Source organism: Neomonachus schauinslandi, chromosome 1 (assembly GCF_002201575.2).
Source record: "Neomonachus schauinslandi chromosome 1, ASM220157v2, whole genome shotgun sequence".
Taxonomy (NCBI): domain Eukaryota; kingdom Metazoa; phylum Chordata; class Mammalia; order Carnivora; family Phocidae; genus Neomonachus; species Neomonachus schauinslandi.
In genome coordinates, this window is record NC_058403.1 from 193124355 (window position 1) to 193149301 (window position 24947).

Sequence of the window (24947 nt, forward strand, 5' to 3'; positions counted from 1 at the left end):
AGAACAAAGCTCTTTGAATGTTCATAGACAAGTCATAGTGGACATAGGTTTTCATTTCTTTTGGGTCATTACCTGTAAGGGTGGGACTGCGGGGCCAATATGGTATTTGTTTAACTTTATGAGAAACTGACAAACTTTGCTAAAGTGGTTGTGCCATTTATGTTTCTATGAGCAATGTATGAGTGCATAAATTGCTCTATATTCTTGCCAACACTTGGTATTGTTCATCTTAATTTTAGCTATTCTACTATATTTGTTATGGTATCTCATTGCAGTTTTAACTTGCACTTCCCAGGTGACTAAGTATTTTGAACACCTTTACATGTACATTGGCTGTTTCTGTATATTCTTTTATATACTATCTGTTCAAGTCTCTTGCCAATTTTTAATTGGGTTATCTTCTTAGTTGTTAAGAGTTCTTTGTATATTATAGCTACAATTCTGTCAGGTATCTATTTATCTACCTATAGACAGAGGAAATATTTTCCCCAATGTGTGGTTTCCCTCTCAATTTCCAGTTTCTGAAGGGCAAAATCATTTAAAAATGTAATTTTTAGCTTTTTAATGGTCCATTTCAAGTCACTGTTTGTGTCCAGTGTGACCTAACAGTCAAGGTCCCTTCATTCATTCATGCATAATATTTTACTGAAAAGATCTTTTCTCCATTGGATTATTTAGTACCTTGTAAAAAAACAATTGACTCTATATATATTTCTGGATTTTCTATTCCACTCAAGTATTCTATGTATCTTTTTGCCAGAATGACACTAAATTTACTTTGCACTACAGTAAGTCTTGAAACCAGGTAGTGTAAGTCCTTCAACTTTGCTCATCGTCAAGATTATTTTGGTTATTATTTGGTTGTGTGGCAATCTGTAACTGTATGTGAATTTTAGAATCAGCTTGTCAATTTCTTTAAAAAGAAGCTATTAAGATTTATAGATGGGACAGCACTGAATGTGTAGAAAATTTGAGGAAAATGGACATGTTAACAATCTTGTGTCTTCCAATCCATTATCATGGGACATCTTCATTTATTTAGACCATCTTTAATTTTACTAATCAGTGTTTTATAATCTTCAGTGTAGAGACCTTCCATATCTTTCCTTATCTTTATTCCCAAGTATTCTAATTTGTTGATGTTATTATAGTTTCTCAAAGTTCATTTTACACATGCTTGCAGCTTGTATACAGGAATAAAGTTAATTTTTGTAAACTGATCCTATACACTGTGACCTTGCTATATTCATTTACCATTTCTAACAGGTCTCTGGTCAATTCGTGAATAGAAATAGTTTTTGCTTTCTAATCATCCTGCTTTTTCTTTTTCTTGCCCCAAGGCACTAGCTAGTGCTTCTAGTATAATGTTGAATAAAACGGGTGGGAGAGGAATGATTACCTCGTTTCTAATCTTAGGAAAAAAGCACTCAGTCTTTCACCATTAGGGATGGTATGAGGTACAGTTTTGTGCGGTTTTGGTTTTTGTTTTTTTGTAGACAACATTTTTCAGGTTGAGAAAGTTCTCATATATTCCTAGTTTGCTGAGTTTTTATCATGGTTATAGAATACTGTCAGTAGCATTATCTGTATTTACTGAGATTATCATATGATTTTTCTCCTTCATTTGGTTAATATGGTAAATTACATTGTTTGAGTTTCCAGTGGTGAATCAACCGTGTATTTTTAGTATAAACCCCATGTTTCTGAAGTATTGTTCCTTTCACACTGCTTGATTAGATTTGCTAATATTTGAGAATTTTTACGTCATCTTAATGAAAGATGTTCTTATTACGCCTGTTTAGTTTGGTATTCAGGTTATTCTGGCCTCATAAAATGAATTGGAAAACATTCACTCAATTATCTGCCAAAGGTTTTTCTAGGAGTGACATTCTTTCTAAATAGCTTGACAAAATTCACTTTTGACATCATCGAGGCCTCTGGTTCTCTTCAAAAGAAGGTTTGTGATTTTGAATTCTATTTAAAAGGCAAATATAGAGCTCTTTGGTTTTTTATTTCTTTTTGAGTTCAATCCTGGTAAGCTGTGTTTTTCAAGAAATTTTCCCATTTCTCCCAAATTATTGAACTTACTCTCATAAAATATTTTACTCTATTCTCTTGCTATTGTTTTAACGTCTGTGGTGATATCCCTCTTTCATCACTAATACTAATAATTTATAATTTGCCTTTTTCTGTTTTGATTAGTCTTGCTAGGGATTTGTTGATTTTAGTAAGCTTTTCAAAGAGCTTGCTTTTATCTTTGTTAACTTTATCTATTATTTGTGTTTCCTATTTCATTGACTTCTGTTCTTCATTATTTTCCACTTACCTTGGACAGATTTTTCCTCTTCTTTTTCTAGATGCTTAAATGATAATGTAGATCATTGAATTTAAACCTTTCTTCTTTCCCTCTTAGCACTCCTTTAGATGGATAATACAAATTCTGAGATGTTGCATTTTCATTTTTCAGGTTAAAATATTTTATATTTATTGTATTATTTTTCCTTGAATTGTAAGTTAGAGATATGTTATCTAATTTCCAAATATTTGGAGAACTGTCTAGACAACTTGTGATTAACTTCTACTTCACATTTATTGCTGTTAGAAAAAACATACTTCTAAGATTTCAATCTTGTGAAATTGAGTGAGACTTTTGCCACCCATATGTGGTCTACCTTGGTTAGTGTTCCATGTACTTTTGAACAGAATGTGTATTCTGCAGTTATGGGATATAGTGTTCTATAATTATCAATTAGCTCAATTTGGTTGATAATGCTTAGATATTATCTATACTTAGTGTTGTTTTTCATCTCCTTGCTCTATCAATTATTGAAAGGGGATAATAAGAACTTCCATCTATGTTTGTGGATTTATCAGTTTCTCCACTCAATTTTTACAGCATTCCCTTCATGTATATTAAAGCTTATTTCTTCATGTATTTTAAAGACATCTAGAATCCTTGTATCTTCTTGATGAATTGATCCCTTTATGAGAGGCCTCCTTGTATTGAAATTCCTTTTGTGTGGTATTAATATAGCTACCCATTTTTTTGTTTTTAATCTGTCTTTAAATTTATAGCATCTTGTATTTTTATAAGCAGCTGACATGTCTTTTAATTAAAATGTGTCCATTTGCATTTAATGCAATTACTGACATGGTTGGATTTATGTCTACCATCTTGCTATTGGTTTTTGGTTCATCCCACATGTTCTTTGCTCTTTCCCGCCTTATTTTGAATAACTGAGTATGATTACTATTTAGCACTCCATTTTATCTCTTCTTTTGGTTTTTAAGATAACACTTTACTTTTTAAACCATTGCTCTAGAGATTTACATAGGCATCCTTAATTTACTATAGTCTACCATGAACTCATATTATTTCACATATAATGTAAGAACATTACAATAGTAAAGTTCCATTTAATGCCATCTTTTGTGCTATTGTTGTCACATGGTTTTGTTTTGTTTTGTTTTACATACTGTAGTCGCTACAATATTGTTATTACTTTCATTTTCATCATCTTTCAGAGAAATTCAGAAATGAGGAAAATTCTCTACTGATGTTTACCATTTTTGGTGTTCATTATTTTTTAATATATATATATATTTTTTAAGATTTTATTTATTTATTTGAGAGAGAGAGAATGAGAGAGAGCACATGAGAGTGGGGGAGGGTCAGAGGGAGAAGCAGACTCCCTGCCGAGCAGGGAGCCCGATGCGGGACTCGATCCCGGGACTCCAGGATCATGACCTGAGCCGAAGGCAGTCGCTTAACCAACTGAGCCACCCAGGCGCCCTAATGTATATATTTTTAATCTGGTATTATTTTCTTTAGCCTGAAGAACTTCCTTTAACACTCCCTATAGTGCAGATTTGCTGGTGACCAAACCTCTCTGCAAATTTAATTCATCTTAGCTTTTTGAGGAATATGTTACTGAATACAGAATTCTGTTTTTTTCTTTCAGCTCTTGAAAGATGCCATTCCATTCCATTGTTCTACAGCTTACATTATATCTGAGAATAAGTCACTGTATAATCTTATTTTCTCCCAGTACATAATTGTCTTTACCTCTCTGGTTTCTTTTAAAATATTCTAGTTTTTATTCTCAGCAATTTGCATTTGATGGGTCTAGGTGTGCTTCTTGTGTTTATACTGCCTGGGGTTTGTTAAGCATCCTGGACTTTGAATTTATAGTTTTCAAAAAATTTGCAACATTTGAGCCAAAATTATTTCTTTAAAAATTGTTTTCTTCTCCAATCTCTCCTCTACTTCTGGGACTCCAATTTCACATTTATCAGATTATTATTGTCCTGGAGATCACTAAGTCTTCACTGATCTTTTCTCTTTTCCTCCCAGTGTTCGATCTGTTGATTCCAGATACAATATTGCCTCCATTTCTCCACTGAGATTTGCCATCTGTTCCTTTAAATAGATCCATCCTTTCCTTCAATCCCTTAAACAGGTTTATAGTAGCAATTTCAAAGTCGTTGGCTTCTAATTACAACACTTCTGTCATCTCTCAATTTGTTTCTATTAACTTTTTTTTTCCCCCTTGACTATGGATCATGTTTTCCTGCTTCTTCTCCCGTCCTGTGATTCTTAATGATGTGGAGAAACATTTGGGAGAACATCTGGATTCAGGTGTCTCCCGTAATGGGTGTTGACTTTTGTTTTGGCAGGTATTTAATTAATTAGCCACCTAACCTGAGCCTCTTGAAGCTTGTTTTTAAGCTGTTAGGGCAGGTCTAGGAGTAGCTCTTACTGTAGAGCTAAAGTAGCCCCACCCCTAAGGCCTGGCTTTTCTGAACTCTCAATTGAACGTCCAATGTATTCATCAAGGTCAGTCCACTCCAGCTGATCAGAACGCCCGTTTCCCCAGCATTGTGAGGTTTTCAGCAGCTCACAGCTTTCTAGCGGCTGTTCTCCATCTTGCCTTGATAGGCTCACCTGGCACATAGAAGCTTAGTTTAGAGTCGAAGATTTAAGAGAAGCCCTAGTTTTCCAGAGCCCCTTATCTGCACACCCCTCTCCAGTACCCTGCCCTGAAAATTCCAGCTCTCTCAGCAGCCCACGCTCTGCTCTTTGCCTCTTCAGCAAATAGACTGTTGTCCTCTGCTGGGCTCTGCTTCCCTGTGCCTCAGTCCTAAAGGTGTCTTCAGGCAGAAAACCAGCGCAATTATGGGGGCTTATTTGATGTGTTCCCCTTCTCTTAGGGATCCCAATCCTGTGCTGCCTATTCCCATTGTCTGGGGGAAAAAAACTGCTTCATGTATTTTGGCCAGTTTTATAGCTGTTTATGGTAAGAAGTCCACTCTGGAACTGTTACCATATTGTGGCTGGAAGTGGATTATAAACAGTCTAAATTGGTCTCCCCATATCCAGTCTTGCATCAACCCAGTCCATTCATACTGCAGCAGCCAGAGCGATTTTTATATGCAAATTTTTCCATTTTGTTAAGAAAATGTTCAAACATTCATAGAAGTAGAAAGAATTATGCAGTAAACACCCATATGCCTACCACCTAAATTTTGCAATTAACATTTTCTTGATTTTCTTTATCACCTCTCTATCCACCCTTCTATCCATTCACAAAGTCATCTTATTTTTCTTGTTGTTGCATTTTAAGGTAAGCTGAAGACATCATAACACAGAATCATTCTTATAAAACACAAATATAAATCACATAGTTCCTGCTTCAAATCCATCCGTAGGTTTACACTTCAGCTAATGACCAAAATCTGTGACATGATCTAGAATGACCTTTCTTGATCTGGGTTTTGCTGATCAGTCTCTTCTTCTCTCCACCCTCCTTTCCCTGTCCCCCTGGGTGCCTGCCACCCCGATTTTGCTCAGTTATTCCAACAGCCTCTGCTCCTTCCTTTTGCAGGGCCTTTGAGTGAGTTTTCTTTTAGCTGGAAAACCCTCCCCCAACCTCCTCCCCCATCTTTCCCAGATATGATAGCTGTTCGTTCATTCTTCTCTTCCTCCAGGATGCTTCTCCTCAGCCCCTGGATATCAGCTGTGCCTTTTAAACACGCTCACAGCACTCCATACCTTTCTTCCAAAGAATTTACAGAAGTTTATAATTATAACCTTTGTCTTCCCCATTAGATAAAAGCTTCATAAAGACAAAAACTCTGCTTTGTCTCATTATTAGAAACCCAGTGTCTAGTAAGGTGCTTAGCAAATACATCTACTATCGTGTAGGCACTTAAAAAAACATTCATTAAATGACTAAGTCATTTTTTTTCTTAAGAAGTCTAAGAGAAAAAAAGTACCTAGGAAGATTTTCTGCTTCTTATTAGTCTGTTATATTGAACCCAACCAGCAGGTACAGGGTCAGACCTCAATACTGCCTCCAGGCATAGTGCCCTCGTCCAGACTGTGGAGGAAGACAGTCATTCAGAAAGCCCCCTAGAGACAGGAAATCCACAATTTTTCATTGCTTCTAGACAGCCAATCTAAATTCTCATAACACAGTGGCTCCATGTCTTCATTTGCTTCTGAGATAGAGCTCTGAATATAAGAGTTTTGTTTTGTTTCAGAGGGAAGACACTTTGATGGTATCTTTCAGGGTTTACAACCAGACACTGCTCAACACCTCACTCCGTGCCTCTACCCACGTGCTCTCACCCTACAATATCAGAGCAACGCACACCGCTCCCCTCCGCCTCTGGGACCTGGGAGAGCGGTCTCGTATGGGAGGAGGATACTTGGGCCTGGGGTGCCTGCATCTGCTGAAATATTAAAATGAAACTCCAAGAAAGGAACAACTGCCGGACCTGAATAAAGAAGAGCTCCCTGTACCATGAACATACTGGTCTTTGTATGCTGGGCTGCCCGGCTAGACCAATATTTGATCTCTGGAAACAATTTCACCAGCCTGCAAAAGAACATCTCACAGAAGGAAAAAAAAAAAAAAAAAAAGACTGACATAAGGTTGACAGTAGCATCTTGGGAGCGATCGGCAGTATGTTCTCACAAGAAGTCAAATTATTGAATTCATAAACATTCCTTTCGTTGTAGAAGTGATAGCAGCTGTTAGGGCCACCAATCGAATAGGGAACATGGGAAAATTATGGCTTTAATTTTGACCATTAAGTTACCAGCAGCTTTATGAAGAGCTGGGCCTGTGGATGGAAGTACTGTAATGAATTCTCTTTCCCCCAGGACTTGGGATCAACAGACTCAACAACCCGCCCTACACAACACTGACACCCACAGCTACCTCTCCCCCAATCCTAACTGCACATCAACACACCAGAGTGCAGTGGAGGGAAGGCTGCCGATGGAGCAGCTGCTTAGCACTGAGCTCTCCGTCAGCAAAACGGGTGCCCAGGAGGGCACACGTGGCCAGAGGTGCCTCGCGGTCCTCAGAGGGCTTTGCTCTGCATTATAAAAAAGGGAACTGGGTCAGGAACAGATGATAGCCACAGCTGACAAGTGAGGGAGCTCGCCTGAATCTGCCGCTAGTGCCCGGCTGTGGTCTCCTGCTGTTGCCAGGGAAACCGACAGCAGCTTGATGGAAACAAGGATCAGTGAAAACTTTCACTTACCTCGTTTCCACTGATCCCGACAGCCATTTCTATGGAAACAGTAGCTGTGAGCGGCAGAGAGGTTACCACTCACTTGTCACTGTCAGGTGTGGCTAGCAGCCTGGGTCCTCCAGGCACCATGGTACCAGCAGCACCAGGATCCAGCTGCCGGCCACGCCCGACAGCCTCTTAACTCTGCAACAAGAAAGTTCAGGGTTTAAAAGTATAGATAAATGTTTAGCTCAGTTCTTGATTAGAAAAAAGGAAAGACCGCATTCTTCCATGCAAAGCTGCATCGGGGCTCAATTCCTTGTTCTACCCAAGCCAAACCAGGTGAAGGCACTAAAGGGCCCAAGGCTCCTTCCCTTGACCTTCAACCCCACTCACAGCATGACTTCCAAAGGCAAGAAGAGAGACCTCCAACTGTGTGGACAAATCTTTCACATGTTCACCGACTCAGACCAAAGACAAACCAGCTAAATGTGAGAGCTGTTTTGCTGCCAGTGATCATTAAAGGTATCTTTGTCTGGAATTCTGGTAGCATGATCATCACTAATTACACATAGAAAAATATCTTTTTTTTTTTATGAGTGATAAGATCTACTAAGAACCCTGTACCCTCTTTTTTGTTTTTAGACTAGACCTCAATGTAGCTTCTTAGTCTGCTGGTCAGGATGCAGAATTAAGTCATGAATCAGTACAACTTCATTCTGTGATATAGCGGCACCCAATCACATGGGCAGCCCGATTATCCCACCGCCTATCACCACCCCTTCCAATGTTGTAAGCAGTTCAACTACTCTTCTAAGACACAGATATGTCAGGAGTATGCATAGGAAGAAAGTCTGGTGTTCATTTTCAATCAGCAGATGCTGGTAAAGTGTTGAATGAGAGCAAAATCTAATCCCAGTCATGAATAATTTATAAGAATGCCTCTTCCCAGAGGTTATGTCTCCACTTAGAAAACATTCACAAGTGATACAACTACCATCTACCTGCTATGTTTTGCCTCATGAGCCAATATTCAAGGAGAAGAAATCAGAGGCCATCTCTGACCTACTGTGGCTCATAATGGGAATTTAAATGGACCGAGGTGCAAATGAGGCCCCCAATAGGATCTCGCTCTGTAAAATCATGAAATCATAGTCCAGGGTGCCACCACTACCACCACTCTCCCTCCCCATTCCTTCCATGCCTACGGTTGCACGGTAAAATAGCCATGCCTGAGTCCTTGTGAGGCCCTGGGATTCGATGCAACTAGAATGGGGTATGGGAAAACCTCAACGGTGAAACTCAGAATGATCCACTGGTTTGAAAATGGCCCCTGTTTTTCTATAATGCTTCACCTCATCCATGTTCCCTCAAAACTTCTAAAGATAAACAGGCCTCTAGTAATATAAAATTGGACTAATGATTTAAAAAGAGACCTGTGATCTGGTAAACTGGAACTTATTGGAACACAGAGAACACAATTTAGAGATGAAGGACTTTGAACTTAGAGACATGGGCTGGGTTTACATTCAGTCTTAGGTCATAAAATCTGCTTTACAAAGAAACACTTATCTTCTAACATACAAAGCCTGCTTAAGAAAGTGTTTCAAATATTTTCCCTAAGATGTTGGCAAAACCGAAGCTTTGAATTCATAGGCGAGTTATAAATGATTTTAATCTATTCTTTAAAGCAGGTCCAGGAGGTGGTTTATGTAATAATATCCTTCAGTAATCATTGGCTTATGTCATTATATATGCACGTGTGTATGCAATAAAACATTTAAAAATATTCTATAACTTTGACTTTCCACTAACGCAGGCCGATCTTGGCCAGTTATTATTAGTTTAAAAGGACTGAGTTGATTAGATTTTTTCTTGCATCAAATCATGTTTTATCTTCTCTCACTCAAGCCACCACAGTGACAAAGAGCGAGCTCTCTATGCTCTAGCTCACTGAATCCTCACACAACTCACATGGTTGGTACTATCAGCTCCATGGCACAGACGAGGAAAGTGAGGCTCAAACAATCACATCTCAGCTATCCAACTCTAAAAAGCTGGCGTGATTAACCACAATGCTGCAGAAATGCCTTTCCCCTACGTCGTGCCAAAAAATCACTGTCAGAGAGAACCTGAGTCACAACGATTTAAGTTGCAAGATACTTTGTGGCTGACAAAGAACCTCCACAGCCTCCTCATGGGAGGCACAGGGTACAGTATTCATGTGTATTCAAAGCTCATTTCCTTTAGTCACTTCCTGGGAAATCCAGAAAATGGTACACTTTAATTTGCAAAGAACCCTTGTGTCTGTCCCTTCACCCAGAGAGGGGACAGGGAGGAGGTCCATGGATTTAGGATGAAGAAGCATTCGCTGAGTAAAATCCTTTACTCCTTTACTTCTACATTCATTAGCTGATAAAAAGCCAGCCACTCAATGGGGAAGGCTGCACAACGGGACCATCCCTCCTTGAGGGACCAGGAGACCGAAGCTCAGGGCTACAAAATGAAGCCCCAGAGTTGGTGGGTGACACTGGCAGGACCAGAGCCCAGCCTTTGCATCTACCAGTCTCTTCTTGGGGGTCTGAATCACACCCTGGGGGCCTAACCACAGGTATGCCTGGTGTCATGTGGGTCCTGCAGGTGAAGAAGTGAGCCCACTGCCCAGGACCACCATTTTCCCCCCAGGGTATCTGGTAGTGGTTCTAAAAAAACCAAGCACTGAGATACCAGCGAGTTCTCTTATTCAGTCTATTTACTGGCAAAAACCTCAAAAGGGACAAGGAGTTTAATGAGTAATTTTAAAAGTAAAAAAATCACCAAGCTTCTAAAACACACACACACACACACACACACACACACACACACACACACAAACAAAAAAAACCCGAAAACCCCAGCATGAGAAGAGACATATCTGTCTCATTTATAGACGTGAATGAGACATTCTTTCCAATCCCTGGTCATAATGGGACTATCTCCTCAATGACAATGTGAAATTGCAGCACAAGCTACAGACCTTCTCGGCTCCCCCTCCCCAGAGAACGCTACCGTCAGAGATAAAAGTCTTCATCTGTGTTCGTGCTTCGTTACAGGGTGTACACTTCATAAACTTCATACTCACCTTGAGAAAAGCATCTGTTGTAAAACCAAAGATTTTTCCAAAGCATCAGTCTTAGAATGCTTTAAACATGTACCAACACCAAATCAAGTGTGCAGATTAAAACCAGTTCATGAATACAATAGGATGGCATGGCCACACACACACAAAAAGAAAAAAAGCCAAGGAGCAGAAACAAGTATTTCCAAGGGGTTAACAGACTTAAAGACACACAAGCATCATTTAACGGCTCTCCATCAGAAGGCGATAGCAAGGTCTAAAGTTTCTTAAAATGGGAGGCTTTTAATTCAGCGCTTTAAGGATTGTGTGCTGGTCTGATGGTCCCCAAGGGGCCACGCAACACAAATTATCCCCCTTTTAACATCTACCTCCTTTCAGTGTTCCCTAAAAAAACTGTGAAGACTCTAAGACTAAAGCAAATTTTTAAAAATTTAACAAGAAAATGCATACGAATGACTCTTTTTGATTTTTTGTTGTTGTTGTTGCTTTGGGGGTCAGTCAAGGGGGAGAAGCTGGGCAGAGGAGCAGGGAATTGTCCAGGGAGGTGGGAACAAGCTCCTCATCGGTTTTCCCCTGTAGATCCCGTATCGCCTTTCAAGATCCAGCTCACAGACATGCAGCTTTCTCAGCCCTTTGGGCTACACCTCTGTTACAGCTCTGCCATCCTGCGCTGCTTCATGACAGTCTCCCCACCAGGCACTGAAAGCCTGAGCCCAGCGCCTCTGTATCTTCGGCACACCGGCACCTCGGGTCTCTGGCCCGGAGCCGGGCACGCCATCACAGTCTCCCTCAGAAGGGATCTAGTTTTGTTCTGATACCAAGATGTTTTAACTTTACTTGTTATTTTCCCTAAAATATATCCCAGTAAACTGGCTGTCCCATGAGGGTGTCACGTTGTCACCCTCCACAGGGGTCAACATTTAATGCCCACCACCATTCTGATAAGGAGCCCTGCCTCCCACCGTTTCCTTTTCCCCTGTCTCGAGCTGCTTCATCATCATGCCGGGGCGATGCCTCCTGCTCTGGGAAGTTTGGAGATAAGGCATGTCACTGGCACTGTTAAAATTAGCAGTTTCCATGGCCTCAGTCAGTTTGGTTGAACTTAGGAGACATGGGGCGCCAAGGAATGCATGACAGAATTGCTGTTAACCTCGTGTGGGCCATTCCTGAGGCAAAACTAACACTAGGCTGTTTCTCCAGGGATAAATTCCACCCTTACCAGCCCAACGCTAACCTACGGCCGCAGAGACTCATCAGGATGAAAGCACTCTTCGAGGGTTACGACTTTCACACAGGGGTTTGCGGAGCCAGTCCTCTGTAGAAGGAAGCTTTGGTGGGAGTGGGGGATGCTGTCACACCCTCATCCCGGCCCCACTGCCCTCACTGGGGGCGCAGGCTCCAGGGCCGTCTCTAGAAAGGGGCTTCCCGAGACAGCTGTGCGTCCATGGAGTAAAACTGACCACACTCCATCAAGGAGAACCCCAAATACATTATACCCTGAAAACAGGCAGGGCAGTTTAGAGGGTGGACAAGGAGCTGTGCTCTCTGCTCTGGAAAAGGCAGTGTTTGGACAAATGCGATCCAGGGCTCCTTGCTGACTCAGCATTCCGTGAAGGCATCATCCCCGCCCCCCACCCTGAGACACAAACTTGGAAAGAGGAAGATAAAGCAGGTGAAGATTCGCTCACGTGGAATCAAGGGTCCCACCAGTACTTCCTGAGGAAGTGTGAGCACGGTGGATGACTAGGTTCCTCTGGGGAGATGGGCCCCCCCACTGACTCCCACGTGGGGCCTCTGCCCTCCAGCAGTGTTTAAGTTCTGGGGCAGCTTCTGGGAGAGCCCAGACAGCCCCTTCTTCCTTCTCAGGGTGCTCCTCTTTCTGGGTGTCTGTGGGTGGTGAGGACACAGAGCCGCCCCAGGGGCTTGGGACGGCATCCCTGAGTACAGGCAGGGCAGAGCCCAGAAACACCAGGAACCCCTTCCCGAGCCAGCCTCCACTCTCTACGGAGAATCCTCTCTATGGAGGGTCATCCAAGGGGTGGAGGCAGCCAAAAGACATTTCAAAAATGGTGACTGAGTGAGCAGGACCCTAAGGCCCTAGGAAGTGTGTATGCAAAAGCTGCTCATTACTCTGCATTAGAGATTCCACAAGTAGAGACTAATTGTGAGTTAGAGAGACAATTCTCACAGTGACAGTAGCAGAAAACCAAGCAAATAAACGACTTGAAGGATGTAAGATTTTGAAATTGTTCAGTACTTATGTGCTAATCTAGGTTTATTCCTCCTTCTCAATAAAATCTGAAATGCCCAGGAAATATTCATGATACACTGTGGGTAACTCAAAAAGGCCAGGTTATATACTAACGGGAACAAAGCCACAAAAGACATAAGGCCCTTTCCTTGGGGACACCAAGGCTGGGACTCCTTCCACTCACTTGCAATCCACTTCTGCACATGGGCACACTAATGCACCTGCTTCAGGGACACGCTTTCATGAGATTAATAATGTGTGGCAAGCGTCAGAAACACAGAATCTCACAGAGAAGATACAGGCAGAGAGAATCACAGTTCAATCCAAAAGCAACACACAGAAGGGACGTCAGAGTCCACACGCATGCAGAGAAGCCGCAGGGAGCAGCTGGGGGACACGCAGAGCCACCCCACACGGGGCAGCAGCAGAATGTGCAACACGGATCTGACTGCTTACCCACTAAGGACACCAAGAACCAGGTTAAGGACGAAAAATGAGCCAAGGATGATCAGACTAACAAAATACACCCATGGCCATTCCCATCCTATCGCATCATTTACCTGCAAAATGTAAGGAGATCAGTTATCAGTTATCCATTTACTAAAGAGCGGAGCCCCCAGGAGCAGCTGCTAGACCACTCAGGGCTTTGAGTGAAGACTACAGCTCTGAGGACAGGGACCCCCACCTAGGACCTTTCATTTTTGTCTTCGGGTACAGACAAGTTCTGCTGCTGAAATCTACAAACCTGGCCTACCAAAAGTCGGCCAGGACCAGCTCATTTAGCTACTGTTTTATACCAATTAATCTGCATATTTGGATCCAGACCAATCAAGCAATTATAAATGTATCTCATTTTAGGACAGACAAAAGGGCAAGCAATGGAATCTATTTAAATCCCAAGCAACAATGCTGATTAATTTCTGGTCAATAACCGTTCCATAGCTTTCTTTCATAAAGGCTGGTGAGGTTCCAGGAAGCATCTTCATTTGGGAAGCCTCAGCAGGAGAGAAAGCATCTCGGAGGACACAGAACATGTTTGGCACCCACCCGGCCGCCCCCATCTAGCAAAACCTGTGTGGTCTTGGCAACTGTCCTCAGGACTCTGCTTTCAAGATGAAAGAGGTGTAGCTTACCCGCTCAATACACCAAGTACAAGATTTAGTACGAAAAAATGACCCAAAGATGACGAGACTGACAAAATACACCCAGGGCAATTCAAATCCCATAGCATCATTCATCTGCAAGAAATAAGATGGTCTCATAGAAGTGGGTTAATAAGAGCATCTAATAAAGAGAGAGGGTCATTAGAGACAGCATTCTATACATTAAATTAAACATTTACTTAGATTTGAATCAGAGACAACAGTAGCCAAGAAACATTCACTATATATTCCCAACACACACACACACACACACACACACACACACACACACACACGCACGCCCATGAAGAGTCATCAAAGCTTTGGGGGCAAATAATAGCAGACTTTGACACAGGCAGGGAAATCAGCTGGGATCTGGCTCTTTCTCACTGAAACAGTCTTGGATCATGGACTTTCAGAATAGATCTTGGTAGATCTATTCTAAACTAGTGCTTAGCTGGAAAGTATTTCCTACTCTACCCAAGTTGTTAGAACTTTCTGCTTTTAAGATTTGTGATGGTGGAAAAGTCTTACTTAGAGAGACAAACTTGCAACATCTGACTCTATAAATTCTTTTCCTTAAAAAAAAAACCCTAAAATAATAAATTTCTATTGGAAGCCACCCTATCCAAAGAAACCTAACCCACCTAAAATCTAGATTATCTGCCATCAGTGAGTGCAAGTACAGCTCAGTGAACACAAAGAGGAAAGTGCTCAGAAGTCCGCTAGCTGACATGCATTCAACGGTGCTTTGGGGAATGAGATTTTTGCCAACTGCATCAAGGAAGGACCCAGGAAAAAGAAAGAAGCACTTATCCCCCACACCTACCTTGACCTAGATGACCAACCCTGGGAGAGCTGGCTCTAGCTGTGAGCTGACTGGGACGAGGTGAAAGAGGGCTGGTCCAGAGGAACCCTGTGCCCACTACTTCTGGAACAATCTCAAGCAGCACAGTTAGACGTGGCCTCCATGGCAGACCCTCACAGGGGAGGTTTGGTCATGAGTAGGTCTCATGCAGGAGCAAACAGGTGCTTTGAGGTTCATGGCTAAAGATGGAACTTCCCAGCAGCACAGATCCGTGTTAAATTAGGCAAACACGTCTCCCAGGAAGGAGGTATTAAAGACCAGTCCAGGGACAAAATAAATGACTGCAGGCCTGACTTTGCTGAACACCCAGAATCTTGGCCAACAGAACTAAATGTGGTCTGTGAGAGTCATGGTTCTTGCCTCGAGGGTGCAAGCCCCTTCGGCCTTGAAGCATGTGATTTCTTCCATATTATCTGGCTCCTGATTTTAGCTTTGCAGAATGAAGTGCATGCATTTCACTATGTTTGCCTCATGCAGAAGCCAAACAGGAAAAGAGAACAAAAAAAAAAAAAAAAAAAAGACTTAACATCTGTTGCTGAAGTCTAGGGAGAGGGCATTAAATCCCTTATGAAACACCTGTTTGGCCACATGAAAATTGATGTGCTTAATAGAACTCCTATCAGTCTGCACATCTCACATTGGCAATTAGAGTAATGAATGAACCAGGGCCATGACTGCAATTGTTGACCTAATTAAGCTGGATAAACTAATTTCAGAAGGAAGGCAGAGGGTAATTCTTCCAAAGCAACGACACCACCAACCTTATTTAAAAACCCGTGTATAGAGGAGAAGAACCAGGCTGCCCGGCGTAGTGGCCAGAGCCCAGCCTGGAGTCCGGACCTTCCATGGAGACCTCTCTGGGCCTGTCTCCTCTGTGTGGGAGCAGGGCAGGAGACAGGGGAGAGCGTGCTCATGGGGTGAAGGAAGGATGGGCCACGTCCGGGACTCCCATCAGGAGAACTCACCCTTGTACAGCCCTGGCGCTAGATGGCCCGCCCTGGGAGAGCTGACTCCAGCAGTGAGCTGACCATGATGAGGTGAAACAGGGCTGGTCAGCAGCCAGGCCAACTGCTTTACCAATCCTCATTCAGATCTCAGTCTGCTCTTCCAGGGAATGTTCTAGGAACAGCAGTCTGCTCCACTTGGGAGGGCACTTTATTTTTAATTAAAGCAGCTTTTAACTTCTTAGGATTAGGTGTTGGACAGATTCACATTTACGTGGAGCAGAAATACCAACTGGAATGATAGCTGGGGGCTGGAGGGAAGGCCACAGAAGATGGTCTCTAACTCCCCAGAAGGTGGGGGATGAGAAACAAAACTTCAGCTCTCAGGGCCAGTCTTTCTCCAAAACTAAATCTCAACCCAAGTCTCTTCTCAGAGGCTAGTATTTCTCAGACCTTACCATATACACAAGTCAGAACTGGCAAGGTATTCCCCAAAATACCCAAATGACAATAAAGACTCTGCTGGGGATTTTGTCTGCATGTGGTCTTTATCAACAAGGAAAAAATCAGCATGAGCTGAAGGATATCAATTTAGATTCATTCTCAAAAGATTCATATCAAAGTCATCATGTGGGGTCACCTGGTACCTAGAAAATAATATTCTATTTAGTTTATGTTTTTCCTCTCATTTCAAAGGCTGAGATGCACATTCTTCTCTCCAATTAAAGACCAACCTAAGGCTTTTTTTTTTTTCTAACTGGTGAAAACACTCGTGGTTTACTGGTTGTGGCTCCCCATGCCAGGAATAAGAGAAAGGCACAGAAAGGCATGCCCTCAGCCAATGAGAGGAATTTCCCAGGTGTCTTGAATGAAATAGATGGTCAATTTGACCATGAGAACTTCCCACTGGAGTCTGGCAGCCCGCACCTCCACAGGTGTGTTCAATGAGGAAAGAGCTTGGCATTAAGGCAAGAGGTCATAAATGTTTTATATATGAATAGTTCTCTCCTGATACCAACACTATTTTGATTTCCTATCCTTAAAAAGATTTCCTCTGAATTGAAGAAGAATTGGATCATGTAGTCTAACTGTGCATCTTGTAGACAAGAAAACTAAAGCCCAGAAGGTTGTGGTGACCTACTGAAGGTCAGGCACCCAGCCCTATCCAGCCTTCATGCTCTTCCCTTGCCCTACACCCTGCTGCCTCCGTAGACAACAAATATGTGTGGGTCAGATGGCAGTGTAATTATGCTTATGGAACTCACTTTATAAAAGAGCTCTAGAAGGACTTTTTTTCCCACCAGAAATTGTTAATCCCACTCCCACACATCCGAATGGTTCTAAGTATGTCTTCCTGCATATTAGACCCACCTGCACTTTTCTCAAGACTCAGCCAGCCCTTTGCCAGAAATTCTTGAGAATCAGGCATCAATGAGCTTGAGAACACTGACTGAATAGAAGCTTGACAAGATGTGAAGTAATCCCTGAAGACTTTGCCCACCATATACAAATGCCTAAAGGATTGAGAAACTTGCTCTCAATCAATATCTACAATCTAATCTCCTTGGTCATCTCTCAAGATGTGCCCTTTACACCCTAGTTGTGCACAAAAAAATGATATTTAAACATGGCCCTTCTATGCTGAGGCAATGGGATTATACCAGGAGGAGTAAGAGTAACAAGTATTTGTCGAGCACCTGCTCTGTACCAGGCACAGCTGTGTATCTTCCACCTGACCACAGCCCATTAAATATTAAGAAGGTTTGGTGTCTTGGCTCTTGTCTATCTCTGATGAGTTAATAAATGTAATCAATAAGTAATTAAAAACAACCTGATGTGTTTCAGAGGATTAAGATCTTAGTGAACTGTATGGGAGATTACTTAGCTGCCCTCTAGTGTTCTAGAATGATTCACAAACCTCCTACAGTAGAGAATGCCAAGGAAAGAGTGCTGAGTTCCAGGCTAGGGCAGGGGTCACCAAACTATGACCTGTGGGCCAAACCCAGCCCACCACCTGCCTTTGCACAGCCCATGACCTTCAAAATCCCAGACCTTCTAAGAAAGGGATATAGACTGAGATAATGTTGATAAGTTACTTGAGTTCCTCCATTAGAATGAAGATGCCCTGTAATTCACAGAGAATATAATTATTATATTGTCAAATTATTAACTCTGTGATTGTCGTATTAACAATAGAGATAATAATTATACAATCCTAGGTGATACTTAAAGGTTCTGAGGAAAGCAATGGGAACTTTTGTTTCTGGGTGCATGGAGTTTTCTCTCCTTTAATCACATACTCCCAGTTCTCACTTGCTTGACAACAGGAAAATTGTCATGAGAGAATCCATGTGCAAAAAAAAAAAACAAAGTATAAAATTGTGTATTAGTCAAGGCATGTTGGATCAGCAGTGGACAACTCACTCTGACAACAGAGAGAACAGCAGAGCTGAGAGGAGTCACACATTTTTTTTAAATCAAAATGTTTCTGTCCTGTTTGGTGGAGGGGGCAGGGATCAAAGTTTGGGCTATTTGGATGAATCTTTTCTATGTATCAGAAACTTCAAGGCAAGAGTGAGAGTGAGACCTCAACTAATCTAACTAGGATTTGCAACTTTTGAAGATAATACTGACAATGAACCCTTTATCTAATTTGAAGGTCCCCTTGCTATGACCATGATCTTGGCTCATCCAATATAATTTCCCTCCTTCTTCCTCTTCATGAAAGGCATTATCTTATGGATATAAATAACACACATGCATTACCACACACACACACAGACACACACAGACACACACAGACACACTCTCTCTCTCTCTCTCTCTTTCCTAGGATGATAAGAAAAAGGAAGGGAAGAGAGAGAAACAAGATACAACATGTTGGTGATGCTCAAACCTTTTTACCAAACTAGACTCATGCTTTGGGGAAGAAAATAAAAACATATCTTCTTTACCTAACATTGACTATATAAGGACTTCTACAATCCTGTAAGCATGGTGTTCACTGGTGAAGGGAAGCAAAAACCTATTTATAACCACCGTGTGTCAGGTTCTCTGAAGTTATAAAGGAATATGGAACCCTACAAAGAGTCTAAATTTTAGACACTGCCAGAAGTTACTTCTCAATTTCTAACTAAAGACTGCCCATTCAAGAAGTACTTTATTACTAATTGCCTTTTAACAAATCATTATTGGAAACCTGATTAATCCCATTTGAACTTGGGTTTAGGCTCAAAATCTGCATGTCAGCTGTTTTTCCCAGCAATCTGTGCCATGGAAATTAATTTCTAAACTTCTGTGAGCTTTTTCAAAATTCTACCAAATAAGTAAGCAAACAAACAAACTCAGCTCTGGGAAATAGCTGTTAAAATACTACTGTTCTTCATTTATAGCAAACCCTTCTGGCTCTGTCAGGAACAAGAAGAACCAGACCTTAGCCATAGAAAGGGCTGCAATGTCTGTCTGTTGTCATTGCAGGTTGGATGGGTCCACCAGCCCTGGAAGTTTGATGTGCCTTTCCCACCCTCCCTGCCAGACTTCTAGAGCTCCAAACAGAAAAGAAGAGAGAGGTAGGGGCTTGTGCTGGGCTGATTTATGGGAATGCTGAAGATGCAAAAGGGAAACAGTATAATAAGGGAAAAATCCATTTTGGCCTGAAGGTTGTACTAAGTTCATGGAAAGCATAAAAATGATCCAATTTATATTCCCTATCTTCTGTTTAGGATCTGGTAGAGCAACCTACATTTATGTTAAAACAAAACAAAACAAGCTCATGGAAGTCCAGAAGCCTCTTAACTTGGAAAATAACCCCTGGCTCTCTAAGAGTTTAACTCAGAATGGCCCTGACTTTGGGATTTCCTCTAAAGCAAGGACTGGTGGGCACACTAAGTAGCAAGTCCCCACGTAGAATGGGGGAGTGGGGGCAGCCCACATTACACAGTGGCTTTCTGGAATAGAAACTAGGGCCCTGAGGAAGAAAGAGGAGGAGTCTTACTGAGTGAGGAGAGGGTCTGCTTCCCTTCCCAAGAACTGACTGCCAGGGCTTCTTTTTCAGCTAACTCTTCAACGGCTCTAGCGAATGCAACACTCTTATCCAAAGAAAGAACACTCCACGCACTCTGTCCTCCAGCTGCTTACCCAGTAGAGCACGTCTGTCCAGCCCTCCATGGTGATGCACTGAAACACGGTGAGCATGGCAAAGGCAAAGTTATCAAAGTTGGTGATGCCTCCGTTTGGGCCAACCCAGCCACTCCTACACTCGGTGCCATTGGCAGCACACTGGCGTCCATTCCCTGAGAACGCACACGGCGCTGGGTCCTCTTCGGCCAGGATATCTGCAAACAGAGCACACAGGCTTCACCACTGCAGACATGAGCACCAGGAAGCCCAAAGCCGGCGGAAGCGGAGTGCCCTTGCCAGAGCCTGGAACACCGGCCTCCCAGCTATGCTGTCAGGCTCCCACTTGACCCTCAAGGTCCACTTCAAAGACTCCCTCCTCCATAGCATATGCCATCTCTGTACTCAGAATCCATGGCTCTCTCCTCCACCCTGACCCTATAGGACCTTTCTTAAGTGTATAGAGAACAATGGTGGGGATTCTACTCATGTTCTAGTATTGGGGGTACCTCATCTTCTTTGCCAGGAATACATAGGAAATCAGGATAGAAAAGGAGATTAAATCCTCATTTATTGTGAACACAATTCACGCTAAGAACTGGCTGGTTCTTACTGGCTTTACTGGTATATTTGGCTTCCACCCTGCACCATTTTGTTTTAGATTTTCCCAAAACCACAGAAGTTATTTTGGGAAAAATTAATTTTTTTAAAAGTTAGGTTAGCTACCGTTTTCATTACTCACCTGTGTCAGCAAAAAAACATGTTTTGTGCATTTTTCCAATAAAAAGTTCCAATCCTATAATAGCATAGATTATGATTACAAATAATACCAAAAGGGCTATGTGAAGGAGGGGAACCATGGCTTTTATAATGGAGTTCAGGACAACTTGTAAACCTAGGAGAGAGAGAAATAAGTTTGTGAGCCAGGGAGACACTTCAAGGATATATACATATACATATACTTCAAGGATACATATATATATATTATGTGTATACATACATACATATATACATACAAAGATATACACACGCACATATATATATATAAATACACATAAAATTCCTGATGCCTTGATGCCTGCTCCATATAGGACACACAGTAATAAAACTCAGAGATATTTAACATTAAATTAGCATTAAACCTGGATGTGAGATAAGTTAAAAAGGACCCTAAAAGACCATCTAATCCAACTGCCTCACTCAACAGATGGAAAAACTAAGGCCCAGAGGGAGGACTTACTGCCCAATATCAAAGTCAGTGATTCATTCATGCGTTCGTTCATCCATTCAACAAAATTCCTTGAACAGCTACCATGTGGCAAGCGTAAAGTTTAGTGCTTTGGGAAATATGAAGATGTATTACATAAAGTGCCTTCTCTCAAAGAGGGTATGTTCTAGAAGGAGACATAAGAATTAAACACAAATTACCCCAGGGTAGCACACAGACGCTATAGTTGAACACTTAAAATTAAAGAGGGATGGATGAAAGACACCGCTTCTGAGTGGCGATAAGACAGAGGACTGGGCAGCAGCCCCCTCTCACCAGGGCCTAAAGGTGGAAGAAGATGGATTTGCACAGGTGGGCCTAGGAGAGGGGCCACTCTGGCCAGAGGGAAGAGCACCAGAAGCACAGAGGTGAGCCAGGCAATGTGGGCCGGGTGCCCGTGAGTCTTGGTTGGTGGTCACACGGTGGGAAGATCAGGAAAGAAAAACAGATTGCAGCAAGGTAGCTCTGGGTATTAAATTCGGATTACAGGCCTGGACTTGAGTCCATCGGCAAAACCCCCTTGCCTAACCAACAACAAGCCTGTCGAAAGGAGGCTCCCCCTGGAATTCCAGAGGGAGGGAGGAGAGGGGCAAGAGCTGCTTTGCACGGGGGAAGTAGGATCATGGGCGCAGCATTAAGAGGGAAGCATTGTGCAGCTGGGACGTGGACTTGAGAGACGAGGATGGGGCACAGACACCAGGGAGCTCTGCACAGAGCAACACTCCGAGCTGCAGTGCAGGACGGGAGTGAGATCATGGGAAGAGGGTAGGTGAGGCAACCCTGAGGTTAGGAGCAGGTGGGCAGAAGCAGCAGACTGAGGGTCAGAAAGAAACCAGAACCCACACTGCAGCCAGGCTTCCGGACTCCTGGGTTTAGCGCCCGCGTTCTCCCCCAACCCCATGAGCACAGATGCTGCTCTGTGCCCTTCACGCGTTCCCCATTCTTCCTTCTCTTCCCCTACACCTCCCCGCCGTCTCTCTCCCTTCACACTGCTCTTTTAGAGTATCTTCTCACTCTCCCAATACATACTCAAAGAATGAAAGAGCCTAAGAAGCTGAGATGCTAGAAGGAAGACAGAAGTCACAACACACCAAGCAAAGAGAATATTCATTAGCAACAGCAAGGAGAGTTGACTGTGATTGGAAGTACACAGAAAAGAGGGGAGGGATGAGATGCGGAGGGAAAACCGAGAAGAGGATTTCAGACTCAGGAAGAGCCTGTCTTCCCAAGACCCTCATTACAACCCAAATCCTAGGTATTACCTTCAGATATTTAAATGTTCAAGTGGTTTTAGAAAAGAAATGATTAATAGGATGACTTTTAAGGTTTTCACCTTTTATCAGGCATTAGATGAAAAGAAGTAACTGCTCTAATGTACTCAGGGGTTTGTTTTATCATTTGGGTTTTTGGTTTGGTTGGTTGGTTTTTGTTTTGTGTGTTTGTTTTTTTTTTCCCCAGACATGGATGGGCCATTCAAAATCATCATCTGGCAGTTAGCTCTTCTAAATTCTATGGAAATTCTATGGTAGGGAGCTGTGTGCTTCATGAACATGTTTGTTCGTTGTATCTACTGTATTTCCGATTGGCCAAATTTATGAGATAATGAAGTTTATCTTAATGTGAATGTGTAGACTTTCCTGACATTAGGCTCCTTTGTACATGATCAGCGCATACAACAGAGCTCACGGGACTCCAGTTCGGGACACATGGGGTGGAATGGAAAGAACACTAGGCCAGGAACCAGGAGAGTGTCCATCTGTCCCCATTCAGCCACCCACTGGCTGTGAGAATCTGCACGAGTTGCTGCCCCTCCACAGCCCTTGTCTTCCTTGTCTAAAAGATGATGCCCATGGACCAGAAGGTCTGTAGGGTTCTTTCCCATTTGATGGTCCAGGACTCCGATCAATATTTATCATTTGAGTATGGGTGGTTAATAACTCCACAAATGTCTGAACTCTCTTTTACAATATATATTTTCCTGCCGATCAATATATATTCACAAACACACACAAAATCGTATCTTATAGAACAGTCTGAATTCTCTATAGAAGGCACAAGACAATCCCCAGGTAAGTATAAGCAGTCACACCTTCCCTGGCATTTTTAACAATTTCAGGGTTCTTAAGAAATCACCAGGCCCCAGTTGACAACCAGCATGGAAAACATCATGACCCAGAGCCCCCCAAAACACCATCTCCCCCAAGCCCAGTTGGGGCTGATGAGAGACTTGGGTGTTCTCCACTAGGGCAATTAATAAATGTGGGCTGAAAAGTCCTCAACAAGACTCAGGTCCCCATTTCCCCCTGCTGACCTCTGGGAGAGTGTGATGTAGAGCTCCATCCTGTTACAAAGGAGACAAGGAAGAAATCTAGTTTAAAACGTGTTCTCAAGAACACCCGGGAATTCTAGACTAGTCATTTAGTGAAAACCTCGTTAAACAAGGAAGCCAAAACAATGATCGGTGAGTTTGGGAAGCTTCACCGGCCAGACTTACATGCATGAAGCCACAGCACCCACTTGTCCTTACAACATATGCTGCAAACAGGCTGTCCTGTCATTTGCTCTTTGGGAGAAAAAAGGCTGTCGTGGTAACTTTGAGACTGGATGAGGCTATAACAACTAAATCTGAAAGAACATCCTTGCTCATTGAACTTCTCATTTCATCATGTTACACATAACAAAACCAGTCATTTCCAAGGTGTTTCTATTTTTCTCAATTGCTTCCAGACAGCTCTGTGGTTTTGACTTGTGCTGATCTTTTTCAATGAAAATAAATGGACCATCTGGAAAAACAAGTACACATAAAACACCACTTCCTACATTTTAAAATGTTAAATTTGGAAATCTTTTTTTTTTCCAGGGAATTTTTGGTGTGTCCCAAGTGCCAATAGGTTTAATACAATTTCATGAAGAACTTCTGGAGAGGCAAAAACATGATCTGTGCTCTTTTGATGGCTTTGTGAGTCATGAAAAACAGGCACACCCTATTGTCCCATATCCTTCCTCCAGCTGGAGCAGGCAGCTGCCGCCACAACCCTTGGAGAGGTGCTAGGACTTCTACCTTCAAGTCCCCACCACGGGTGTCCCTTCAGGGACAGATCCCCGTGAAGCACACTCCATGCTCCTTAGGGGAGCAGAAGCAGCCTACAGCTGCTGGCCAGAGCACAGCCAGAGCATCTGTCCCAGCTCAGGTGGCACTCAACCTGGCCCAGACATCTGGAGCAAAAAGCAAACTAGGGCCTGGCACGGACTGGTATCATAGCCTAGTGGAGGAAAACAGCATCTCTCGCCATGGAGGGCCACCTCTGCTCCAGATCTTGTGCTGCGGGGGCTCTCCCTGATTCATCTCAATCAGTCCTCCAAACCACCTGCAAGCAGGTCCTACACTACCCTACATACAGGGAGGACCTGGAAGCATCCGCCTCTTCCCCCAGAGCCGGACATGTACAACTCCTAAGAGTGGAGAGCTGAGCAGACGTTCCAGGAGTCCAGCCCCCTGTTGCTGCTCACTTTGAAGAAAGGCAGTAGGCTGGGAGCCCTGCAATACCCTCCTCCTCTGCATTAGCCACCACTCTCAGAGGGGCAGGCCTGGGAGCGGGAGGAGGTGGTGGCTGCGAGGTGTCCAAGAAGGAAAACCAGCCTGCAATCAGGAGGCCTGACTTCAAGGCCTCATGTCACCAGTCGCTCGGTGTCTCTGTAAGAGAAGAGTCTCCTACA

General features: G+C 42.9%; 1 protein-coding gene across 3 annotated transcripts in view; it reads right to left on the reverse strand.

The window, feature by feature from the left end:
• Positions 1–24947, reverse strand: part of CACNA1D (calcium voltage-gated channel subunit alpha1 D) — a 297870-nt gene that overhangs the window by 119223 nt on the left and 153700 nt on the right. For all 3 annotated transcript variants that reach the window (XM_044916847.1, XM_044916841.1, XM_021694968.1), the window contains exons 6-8: positions 20706–20858; positions 19985–20181; positions 13350–13453 (exon numbers count right to left, since the gene is read on the reverse strand). In XM_044916847.1, coding sequence (XP_044772782.1) covers positions 13350–13453; positions 19985–20181; positions 20706–20858 — 454 coding nt within the window. The remainder of the gene's footprint in view (positions 1–13349; positions 13454–19984; positions 20182–20705; positions 20859–24947) is intronic.